The 12,423-nt window shown below is 46.4% G+C and overlaps 1 protein-coding gene across 3 annotated transcripts in view; it reads left to right on the forward strand.

The window, feature by feature from the left end:
- PRRX2 (paired related homeobox 2) overlaps positions 1-11,764 on the forward strand; it is a 56,790-nt gene extending 45,026 nt beyond the window's left edge. Inside the window, exons 2-4 of one of the 3 annotated variants that reach the window (XM_077922137.1) lie at positions 7,150-7,334; positions 8,171-8,349; positions 10,063-11,764. In XM_077922137.1, coding sequence (XP_077778263.1) covers positions 7,150-7,334; positions 8,171-8,349; positions 10,063-10,123 — 425 coding nt within the window. In that variant the 3' untranslated portion in view covers positions 10,124-11,764. Of the gene's footprint in view, positions 1-7,149; positions 7,335-8,170; positions 8,350-9,532 lie in introns of all 3 variants that reach the window. The other 2 variants (XM_077922138.1, XM_077922136.1) reach the window with 2 other exon arrangements.
- The last annotated feature ends 659 nt before the right edge of the window (positions 11,765-12,423 follow it).

The raw sequence follows: 12,423 nt of genomic DNA on the forward strand, positions 1-12,423 counted from the left end.
TTGGTGCCAAATGCATTGCTCTGCTTCCCTTTGGACCACATCAGTGCGGCTGAGAGTGGGGTCTTGTTGTCTGGTCAGCCTAGGACTTCTGTATACGCTGTCCATGCTTGCACTGCAGAGAGGTCATTTCAGTGCTGCCAATGCAGCAGTTTGACTTCACACACCCCAGGCCCACTCCATTGTCTCTCAAGACAGATGGATGCCAACAACATACAATCTGCATCTAGATGGAGAGAGTTCAGAGCATTCAAATCCCCAGAGGGTTGTGCTCCTCCTCTCATTGCTGCAGCCTCAGACTCCAAGAGACCCCAAACATCATATCTGATCCTTTCTACAGCATAAAACAGACCTTTCCCCTCCTGCTCTGGTCCCCCCCCCCCCAGCTTGCAAAGATGACACTTCTTCCTGTTCACTTATGTCAGTACCCTCTGCAATTCCCCCCTTCCTCCTGAAAAGCTGGCCTTTTGTCTCTGCTAACTAAGGACACCTCAATTCACAGAGGGGCTCTCACCATTTCCACCAATCTCTGTTAATGGCCTTCTTAATCGGTTAACAGTTCAGCCATTATCAGCATTTGTTCTTCCAAGGCTCTCATCCAGCTATCTCTGCCGAACTAGCCCGGCTTAATAGCATAAATTGAGTTGGGCACAATTTAGCCAAACCTCATTTAATTCTAACTTTTACTGAACCCAAGGATTGTGTGTGACTTACACCCACAAACTCTGGCATCCAGAACCTGTAATAACATATTTCCCATTCCAAATTCACCAGTTAAAAGAATAAAATGAAATAAAAACACTCCATGAACATCAAGGTCAGGATTTAGGTGGTAGAGAGGAAGATGAAAGACCTATGACGTTTCTTACAGATGTTTCGTTAGAGACTTGGTGTGCTCATTAAGGGCCAAGCTAGATAAGAGGAGTCAGGCCAGAGATTAGATCCCATAACACTGGGAGGGAAGTTGGATTAGGGCCCTGGCACCAGAGAAGAGGATTTAACCTATCCTGAGTGTGAGAGAGAAGGGGGAGGCAGAAAGGGAGTGTGAGAAAACAGGAGGCGGTGAAGAAAGTGAGCAAGATAGATGGGAGGTGGCAGCAAGGATGTGTGAGAGAGAAAAGGAGTGGCAGAAACAGAAAAAAGAGGGAGAAGGGAAGTGGCAGAAAAATAGAGGAAAGGGGCGTGTCTCCATCCCCTTCCAGCTGTGGTCTTGCCTACCATTGGGTATGGAGCTAGGTGGGGAAAAGACTGCCCACCTTTGCCCTACAGGAAAGTAGCCATATGGTTCAAAACTTTTGTTACAGATCTGGGGTAAGAAGAGGTTTGGGGTGAAAGGATACCTGTAACTGCTAGTTAGGGAATGTTAGAAACTAAGAAATGGTAACATTTAGATAATACTTAGAGCATTGAAGAGAAGATACCAGACGCTAGATTTAAAATGCAGGCTAAACCAGGAAATCTCCTGGGGAGGAGGACTATCAAGGGCTGGATCTAGGCACATCAAAGAAGTGTTTCAGTTAAAAGCCACAGTTGTAAGCTTTGCATGAGAAATTGGGTTGGCAAAAACAGAACTCCACAGCATGTCACAGTGTTATCATGCCTGAACAACGCATGTAAAGCGCTTTTTCTTTGCCAATGCAGATGAGTCCAAGGTGTAATTACCTGACAGTGGCCAGTCATTGACCCTCTTTTACCTGAACTTCAAGTAAATAGTAGAGATGAGAGGGAGAAGTTATAGGAAAAATGTGTCCTTTTGAAATTTAGTGGTTGGGGAAGAACGGGGTGAACTCGGTGAGTTGCTGTGAAGGGCAGAACCACCTTGGCCGCCTGGGACAGAGGCACAGAGATGGTTTGCAGGATGCCTTGGACTCCAGCGCTGCACTGCTGTGGGGAACAAGCATCTCTTGATACGTAATACTCTGAACTCTCTCCCAAAGTAGACCCAGGTGTAAATATGTGTACAACAAACCATATTTCTTAAAGACACTAGTCTCCACCGTGCCTTAATTTCCCAATAGAAACACAACCCTGGAACCCCCTGAAATCTTTCTGCTACTCAGCAGAGATTGGGAATGATGCACAACCATGTAACACTTTGAAGAAGACCAGGATTTGTGAGTTTATTTTCTTTCTACTGAGCAAAGATATCTGATTTCTGTCCAAGTTGTTATGCACTTCCAATTTCTTTCCCCCAAAAGCCGGCTTTAGCACTTAGAGCCGCTTGAGGTTAGCTATGGCACATCACACATATTTTCCCCTTTCCACAAGCGTAAGCAGAAAAAAAGCCATATACTGTGAGACAGTCCTGGCACCTTTTCCATGGGAAATTGCTGGAGCAGGCGTGTAGAATCTCATGCCTGGAGGGGCCTCCAGCTACCTCTGTTTGGGCCTTGAGATGCCTCTTCAGCTCACACCCTTCACTAGCCTGGCTTCATTTGTGAAAATGGCTTGCAAAAATGCATTATATTAGGGAAAAATCACTTTGCGAAGAAGTGCCCATTAGGCAAAATCTCTCTCTCTCTCTCTCTCTCTCTCTCTCTCTCTCTCTCACACACACACACACACACACACACACACACAAACACAAAATGCATATTAGGGTAAGTTCACACTCCCATCAGATGTCATGGAAATAAACAACTATTAGGCTTTTAGAAAACACCTGAAGGCAGCCTATATGGGGAAGTTAATTATTATTATTAATTATTATTATTATTATTATTATTATTATTATTATTATTATTATTATTATTATTATTTATTTATTTATTTGTACCCTGCCCATCTGGCTGGGTTTCCCCAGCCACTCTGGCCGGCTTCCAACAAAGATTATAAATACATTAAAATGTCACACATTAAAAACTTCCCTGAACAGGGCTGCCTTCAGATGTCTTCTAAATGTCAGGTAGTTGTTTATCTCTTTGACATCTGCAGGGAGGGCGTTCCACAGGGCGGGCGCCACTACCGAGAAGGCCCTCTGTCTGGTTCCCTGTAACCTCACTTCTCACAGTGAGGGAACTGCCAGAAGGCCCTCGGCGCTGGACCTCAGCAACCTGGCAGAACAATGGGTGTGAAGATGCTCCTTCAGGTATACTAGGCTGAGGCTGTTTAATGAGTGACTGTGTTCAATATTTTAAATTTGTTGGAAGCTGCTCAGGGTAGCTGGGGCAACCCAGTCAGATGGACACCATAGAAATAAATAAATAAATAAATAAATAAACAAATAAATAATATTTTTATTATTATTACTAAGATGCTGGTGAATAAGGAATTTTTGAAAAAATTGCATGAAGTGGAAATGTGGAGAACTTGAACTTTGGAATGGAGAGAGAGAGAAAAATGAAATCGAAAGGTTCACCTAGATACATATCCCACTATCCTTGTCCCTGCTGTCTGGGGCTGATGGGAATTAAGAGTTGAGCAATGTCTCAAGAGCCACAGGTTTCTCATCTCAGCTGTGAAGGAGAGCACTTCGTTTCCAAAAACTGACCTGGGAGAAGGGGTGGGTGACGGGTCCTGCCTTTCCAAACAATTTCTGGGCAAAGGACATCCCTCCTAATCTGGCCGAGTCAGTGTGAATTTGTTAAATCCACGTTAAGCACCTTGTTTGCTTTTGCTAATTCAGACCACCTGAGATTGAACCTGCTCCGTTTGCTAAGAACTCGTGTTAATTAATAAAGCCTATTTATTTGCTTAGAGATGTCTGCAGCCTCTGGGTCACGTTTTACCATAACTGTTATTTCGAGGGGGTGGGGAAGGGATTCTTGGGGAGAGAGAGGTTAGAGCTAACTAGAAAGGAGCTGCATTTATTTTTCTTTGGCGGTATGTACAGCTAATGCACTCCAGGCTATTTCCACCCCTTCAGCTAAGCCGAATAAGAGGAGAAGGAAGGGTTAAAGCAGAGGTGCCAGAGGAATAATAGAACTGTAGAGTTGGAAAGTCTCACCCCCAGGAAGGCAGGCGGGCAAGCTTAGAACTGGTTATTCGCATTGGAAGGGAGGGGAATTATCTACAAGTTATTTTAGAGAAGGAGTGGGAAACCCTTTTCAGTCCAAAGGCCACATTTTTATTCCGGGGTGGGGGGTGGCGGTAGGGGGTGCACATGCCAGTGGTGGGAGGAGCCAGAGGCAAAAGCAGACAGAGCAACCAATACAAATTTCCCCCTTTGCACAGTGGATTAGTTTCTGCACGCATCCCCCTTTCTTTATCCCATACTCTCCAAGTGTCCTGATTGCCCAGGGACAGCCCCGGAATTACAAAAGCTTCTGATTTGGAATAATAATAATAATAATAATAATAATAATAATAATAATTTATTTATACCCCATCCATCTGGCTGGGCTTCCCCAGCCACTCTGGGTGGCTTCCAACAAAATATTAAAATACCGTACTATATCAAACATTAAAAGGTTCCCTAAACAGGGCTGCCTTCAGATGTCTTCTAAAAGTCTGGTAGTTGTTCTTTGACATCTGGTGGGAGGGCATTCCACAGGGTGGGTGCCACTACCAAGAAGGCCCTCTGCCTGGTTCCCTGTAACTAGGCTTCTCACAGTGAGGGAACCGCCAGAAGGCCCTCAGTGCTGGACCTCAGTGTCTGGGCAGAACAATGGAAGTGGAGACGCTCCTTCAGGTATACTGGGCTGAGGCCGTTTAGGGCTTTAAAGGTCAGCACCAACACCTTGAATTGTGCTCGGAAACGTACTGGGAGCCAATGCAGATCTCTCAGGACTGGTGTTATGTGGTCTCGGCGGCCACTCCCAGTCACCAGTCTAGCTGCCGCATTCTGGATCAGTTGTAGTTTCTGGATCACCTTCAAAGGTAGCCCCATGTAGAGCACGTTTCAGTAGTCCAAGCGGGAGATAACCAGAGCATGCACCACTCTGGCGAGGCAGTCCATGGGCAGATAAGGTCTCAGCCTGTCCCTCAGAATGTCCCTATTTCCCATCAGTGCCACTGCCGCCGAGCTTGGGGTCAGCATGAGCCAGTGCTTGCCCTGGGCAACAGCTGCAGCTGCAAGGGAGCGCCCAACTGCCTCTCCATCTTAAATGCCAGCCTCCTCTCTTGGGCAGCTCATAGCGGCTGCTGGAGAGAGGGTGAGGAAGAAGAGATCTGCCACCATGGCCGATGCATGGCTCTTGAGGTACAGGCAGGGAACATGGTGGTGGAAATGCTCTGCTGGCAGAGTGTTGAGTAGGTTCAGTTGGGGAGGGGGAAGAGTGAGAAACATCCCTGTTTTCATCTGAGGAATGTCTGAGGGTATGCTATCCTCCATCCAGGCAGACAAGAAGCATGACCAGCTCAAAGACACATCCCTGCAGGACAAAATCACTAAGAGAGGGTGCCAAGCAGTGAAAGGTGTGGCCTGGGAAGGGTTCTGAGGGCCAGGTGGAGAGGTCTGAGGGGCTGCATGCATCCCCAAGGGCTGAGCCCCCCACCCCCTGTTTTAGAATGAGTCTCTTGTGCCCTTAATCCCAACCTATCTCTTAGAGAGCAGCCCAGGCAAGCAAAACGCTTTGCCACATCACAGTCACTTAGATTTGACACACAGCAGAAGAATCTGGGGCAACCCTGCTGAAAATCAAAGGGGATGTCATAAAATTATTCCATTTTTTTTATAAAAAAAAAGTGAATTCCAAAATAACTTTCTTTCCCGCCATTAGGGAACAAATGGAAGCCAGATGTTTGCATAACGGAGCGGGAGGCAAAATTGCTGTATAGGATTTCAGGACAGAATTTAAACTGAAACACACGCCCAGGGACCATTCTCTGGCAGACTGCACCTTCCTAGACTGCATTTTATAGAATCATGTGATAGTAGAGTTGGAAGGGAACCAAAGATTCATCTAGTCCACCCCCCTCTGCAATGCAGGAATCTCAACTAAAGCACCCATGACAGATGGCCATCCAATCTCTGCTTAGAAACCTCCAAGGAAGGGGAGCCCACCACCTTCCGAGGGAGTCCGTTCCGCTGTCAAACAGCTCCTACCACCAGAAAGTTCTTCCTAATGTTTAGTCAGACTCTCATTTCTTGTAATTTGAATCCATTGGTTCAGGTCCTTGGGTGGGTGGGGGAATAGATAGATACAAATCACCCATGTGGGGTAATTAATAAACAAATGCTACATCCAGAAGTGCAGGGCAAGCAAACTCTGGCAATAGAGAAAGCCCCCAACAACAGAGTTTTAAAGTCACAAAAGCAAGCAGCAAAATATTGTGGGGATTTAGGTTGTTAAACCTTTTAAATATCCTAACCCGAGTCACTACCAGATCTTACCCATTTCTACCCCTCTTAGCAGTGAGCACACTTTAGCAAGTTTAAACATGCTTTACTTACAAAGTTCCAAACATAGCTGTCAACCTTTCCTCTTTTTGTGGGAAATTCCCTTATTCCAGCGCCATTTCCCGCTGCTTCCCACTGCTATCCCGGATTGTTAGATATCCTGTAGACTGTCCCCGGGACAGGTGAGGCTGCCGATCCCTTATTTTCGAGGCTGCTGAGCCCTTATTTTCAAATCTGAAAGTTGACAGCTATGGTTCCAAAGGTCAGGTTCATTCATTTTTTCCCATGAAGCAACAATTAAACACAGGCAGAAATCTTGGGATACAAAATATAGTGAAATAGTGCTAAGCACGTGGTCTGAGCTTGTATAGAGCAAGCTCAGGCACTTCCTATCTCAGTGAGTTCATATGGTGAAAAAGGCGAATGAATAAAGGAGTTAATTTCCTTCCAGGTGAGAGGCATGACTGCAATTTCCCACAGTCCTTCTCTCTGGAGCCAGAGGAAACAAGTCTATTCTTTCTTTCATGTGACAGCCCTCCAAATGGCTATCATATCATCTCTCAGCTTTTTCTTCTCCAGGTACATTAAGGGTATAGTTCCTGCCCACCCAGGTGTGATGTGTATGGATAGCTATGCTCCGCCTCCACATTCAGAGGCAGCAATGCTTCTGAATACCAGTGCCAGAAACCATAGGAAGGGAGAGGGCTCTTGAGCTCAGATCCTGCTTGCTGGTTTTCCATAGGAAACTGTTCAGCCACAGTGAGAAAAGGATGCTGGACGAAATGGGCTGTTGGCCTGATCCACCAGGTTCTTCTTATGTTCTCGTGGCTTCATCGTGGCATCATCATTGCCTCTTTTTTGTCCCCCAACAGGTGAGAGCTTGAGTGCATCCCGCAGCTCTGCCAAGCGGAAGAAGAAGCAGAGGAGAAACCGCACCACATTCAACAGCAGCCAGCTCCAGGCTCTGGAGAGGGTCTTTGAGAGGACGCACTACCCCGATGCCTTTGTCCGGGAGGAGTTGGCACGGAGGGTCAGCCTTAGCGAGGCCAGAGTGCAGGTGAGAGTGTTATGTACTGAAGTTCTCACCCTGGGCCAGCAGGGGGATACTGTAGATAGTTTTCACTCAGGTCCACATATGCAAATAAGGGATCGAAAGTGACGTTCAGTGATTTGATAGTTACAGAAAATGGTTACTGTTGCGTTTTAGTGGAGCTCTATATAAGCAGGCTGGCTGAACCCTTCAATTCATTCTGTTCTGGCCAGTGAATAAACAAGAGCTGTTTGAAGAATCGCTGTGTCGTCTGATATGTTCACCCACAACTTAACAGACAGGGAGAAGGGAATAGCTGAAGGCAACCATCTCTCCAGAGATGTACACCTGCAGGGACCGGAATGAAGTTGTGGGTGTTCAAGCTCCCTGTAGTTCCATGGTAGAGCATCTCTTGTACATGCAGAAGGTCCCAGGTTCTATTCCTGATAGCATCTCTAGGTAGGGCTGAGAAAATACTATGCCTGAAGCCCAAGAGAGCAACTGCCAGCATACTGAGCTAGACAGTCCAAGGGTCTGACTCAGTTTAAGACAGTTTTCCATGTTTAATTCTGCCCATGCATATTTATTCAGAACCATGAGGACTGGAATCTTTCGTCTTCTTTTAGAGGAAAGGCGGCAGCTCAGTGTTGGAGCATCTGCTTTGGATGCAGGAGGTCCTGGCTTCAGCCCCTTGTGGCATCTCCAGGTAGGGCTGGGAATGTCACCTGCCTGAAACCCCGGAGAGCTGCTGCTGCCAGTCAGTGTGGACAATATTGAGCTGAATGGGCTTGTGTTCTTACTCAGTATTATCTTCCTTAAATTGCAGATTAAAATAACATCCTAGCACTCTTCCTCTCTGCCAGGTATGGTTTCAGAACCGGAGGGCCAAATTTCGCCGAAATGAGAGGGCCATGCTTGCCAACAGGTCGGCATCACTCCTCAAATCCTACAGCCAAGATGCAGCCATCGAACAACCCATGGCCCCCCGTCCAACCAACCTGAGCCCAGACTATCTCTCCTGGTCAACAACATCCCAATACAGGTAAGTCCAGAGCAGTCTTCAGTTTTCCTTTCTGTGCAGAAAAGAACCCAGACCCTTTTCCTACACAGACCTATGAAGCAGATTAGCAACAATAATTATATCCATTTTCAAACAAAAGTGCTAACAAGACCAGGGACAAGAAAAGAAGGGAAACTGAAGTTGCTTCAGTTGCCTAGAGAATGCTTATTTTGCAAGGGAGTAGGAGGAGAGAGATGGTCTAAAATCAGAGCATGCTACTCCACTTCAAAGGGAAACAGAATTTGTAAAGAAATTCAGTTCAGAGAGCAGCATAACTTTGTCAGTTACTGAAATTGCAAATGAAGGCATGCATGCAATCAGAGTCATGCAAGATGGATTGAGATGAAAGTGTGTGAGATGATATGCATAGGCTCCCACAACATATTCAGAAAAAGAATCTGATCTCAAGAAGCAAGTTTGGGGTTTATCGTTTTACTGGTACTGCTAAAAATACAGTCACACACCTCTCTCTGTCCTCCCCCTAGATAACGAATAGCCATGACCAGAGCTCCAGGACATATTACAGCCCAGCAAAAACATTCAAGAAAGTGTGAACCTGTAGTGTAGGGAGAAATTCAGAAGTGTGAGAAAGTCACAGTCACACCCCTTCTCAATACTGTTATAATTGTACAATAATGATAATTAGGGGAGCATTTCAATTATCACTGCAGATCTCCATGTGTTGCCTTTCAGCTAGGTCTGCGATTTTATGTGCGCACATGTCCTCAAATATCTTCTTAAGTGGAGTTTTCCATGAAATTCCATAAAACGTAACAGAACTTCCACACCTTCGTCTTGAAACTGAAGCCTGTTGTTCCTAAATCGATGTTCCTAAATGCTTAGCTTTGGAGCAGACAGAATGACTCCTTGGTGAGCTTCCCACACCCCTTCTCCAGAGTAACCCTAGAGCCCATCTTCAGGGGCTAACTTGCCTCCTTTCAGCATTTTTGGTTCCAAACAGCACAAAGGGTGAGAAGAATCAGTGGCTACAAAGCTCCCATTTTCCCCACCTGCCCCAACCCTGGAACACCACACATCTGATGTGAAGTAGGGCTGGTGAGAGATGCGACGTGGGCAGAGGGTGGGTGGCCTTGAGCAAGCAACAGTTGTTGTTAAGACTTATAACTCTTTTTGTTTCCCTCTCTCCCCACCTCGCATGGCTCAGCAACACAGTGCCTTCGTACACTTCTAGCAGCCCCACCACGCCCACCCAAGGGGTCAACATGGCCAACAGCATTGCCAGCTTACGCCTCAAAGCCAAAGAGTTCAGCCTTCATCAGAACCAGGTGCCCACTGTGAACTGACCACGGGGTCGTGCCGAAGAGGCAAGCCTGCCTCATGTTCCCCTGCAGCCAAGATCTCCACCCCCGCCTGCTTCAAAGTCCAGCCCCGCTGGGCAGCCGAGACCTTGATGATTCTTGCTCCAGCAACACCAACACCTTCATACGTTGTCTGTCTCTCTTACTCTGCCCTTTGTCTCTTTCACGTCCCCTCTGGAAGACAGACGTTCACAATGTCTTTCTTTCCCCCCAAATTAAATTCATTGGCTTTGAGGAACGAAGGAATGGGACACTCTGGCAGGGTTTGATTTTAGCAGATGGGGTGGCCAAGTGAAACCATCAAACCCTCCAGAGGCGATGGTGAGAAGTGTAAAGCCAAATCGCCCTACAGTTACTTCACCCTTTCTTTTCTCAGCAGATCAAAAGTTCAGAGCTGTTCACCTGAAGTTTTGAAAGAGAAGAACTTTACCTCCTGAGAACTTGATGAAAGTTTCTGAACCTGCTGTACCTGTATTCACTCATCCAGCCCCACATGGTACAAGTGTACATTTTGGGGGTATACAACAACTCAACATTGCTATAACAGAGAGGCTGCATTTTTCCTTTTTGCTCAAATGCACACACCCCATTCCTTTAAAAACACCCTCTGGGAGATAAGAGGGGAACTCACAATAACTCAGAGTGGTCCTGTAAGAGATTGTCAGATACCCTGCTTACTCTGCTGGTTTCCACAGAGGTTGTGCGCCATTTGAGGGTCATGCCCTTTGGCTTTCAAAAACTGGTGTGCAGGATGAGCAGGGCATTGGTTGATGGGATGTTGAGTCCCAGAGAGGGACAGGACTCAGAGGCAGGGAGTGCTGAATGGATTGGATGCCCCAAGACACAAGACTGTCATCTATTCACGTTCAACCCCTGGAGGCATAAGCATCCTCAAAACTCTCATCACAAAAAATGAAGCCCCTGGAGCCCTCTGTCAGCAGCCTACAGCCATTCTGCCCCAATCCAGGAAGGCTGACATGGTATGTATGCCGTGTGGTTGTAAGAATGGCTACAGGATGTGCAAAACAGGGGAGTTGGTGAGAGGTGATAGGCACCCCTGAAATGTGGAAGGGTCCTAGCAGTGCACTGCCAATGACCTGCATTATAAACTATTCCAGGGTGAACACAGCTCCACCTCTCTTTCACTTAGCTTATTTTCCCAATCCACCTTCTCCCAGAGGCCTCTGGCACATCTTTCGCAGCCAGGGTCCCTCACCTCATTCCTGCCAATCACAGATGGAGTCCCACTTGTACATGTCACACTGCCTTCCAATCAGCCTCTGCCCTTGTCGCCTCGCAGCCAATCACCTCTGGCTCGGGTGGTGAGTGAGAAACAGTGTGACCCTCAACAGGAGATACAGAAAAGACGACGAGGGATGGATCAAACCAACTCTCTTTGTACCATTTCGTACCCCGTCCATGTGCCCATTTGCTGGTGGGGGAATTCGGGACTCTGCGTGTCAGAGAGAAGCTGTGATGGCTTGAGGGTTTTTGTGAAGATCCCAGCTTTTTCATAGCAATTGGAGACTATGGAATTGTGTATAAGGAGGAAATGCAGGTTGTTCCTCCAAAGAATTTGAACAGAAACTCCTGCCAGTGAAGGGAGAGGGGGAATCGCACTGCCTACAGGAGCCTAAGTAAGGGGCAAGAGGTATTGAGGAGTTTGAGCTTTGCAAATTCCGGTTGGTAATGAGGTGATTTTTTGCTTCCAGGATGAGCTTCCAGACTCAAGAAAATGTTCACAAAAGAAATAATGAAAAGTCAAATTTTCATTTGGATTTTTTTAAAAAAAAAAAACGAGATGGGGGGAAAAAAAGGGATGGAATAGATTTGCAAAGCAGCACAGACCAGGAAGAGCTAGAGGAAAGAAACCCAGTTCTGCAATTTCTCCCCAACTCAAAATGTGGGTGGTTATGATTCCAAATTATTTCAAACTCTACAAGTTTCAAGGAACTCTCTTTGTTTCAAAATGGCTGCCAGAGATGGCATGAACATAATAGTGGCTGGTGAAATCTGACTGTTTTTTTATTTTTTATTTTTTATTCAATGCTTATAAAATAAATATCAGATGGTTTCTACATGCCGCATTCAAACCACCTCTGTGATTTGGTATTCGTACTGTGTTGTGTCTCATATCACTAACTTGGAGGAGAGCATTTATATGGAGAAGGGCAGAACCAATATCCCATGCCACATTTAGCCTGGATAGTGGAGTACACTCAAAGTCAAGCTGAGCAAAATATTTTTTAAAAAATCAAATGGAAATTATAACTGGTAGGCCCGCAAAGAAAGTCTGAAAGGGGCCTGTCTGCGGTATTATTAATTTTATTTATTCGTTGCATCTATACTCCACATTTTCCTCAAAGTAAGCTCAAGGAGGTGTACATGGTTCTCCATCCCTCCTTGTTTAATCCCCACAACCCTGAGAGGTAGGCTGGACTGAGAGGCAGTGACTAGCCCAAGGTCCCCCAGTGAGCATCATGACCAAGAGGGTATTTGAATCCTGGTTTCCCATGGTCTAGTCCAACCCTCTACACCATCACTGCACCATAAAGGTAAAGGGGACCCCTGACCATTAGGTCCAGTCGTGACCGACTCTGGGGTTGCGGCGTTCATCTCGCTTTATTGTCTGAGGCAGCCGGCGTACAGCTTCTGGGTCATGTGGCCAGCATATCTAAGCCACTTCTGGTGAACCAGAGCAGCACACGGAAACACCGTTTCCTTTCCTGCCGGAGCG

This window comes from Podarcis muralis, chromosome Z (assembly GCF_964188315.1).
Source record: "Podarcis muralis chromosome Z, rPodMur119.hap1.1, whole genome shotgun sequence".
NCBI lineage: Eukaryota > Metazoa > Chordata > Lepidosauria > Squamata > Lacertidae > Podarcis > Podarcis muralis.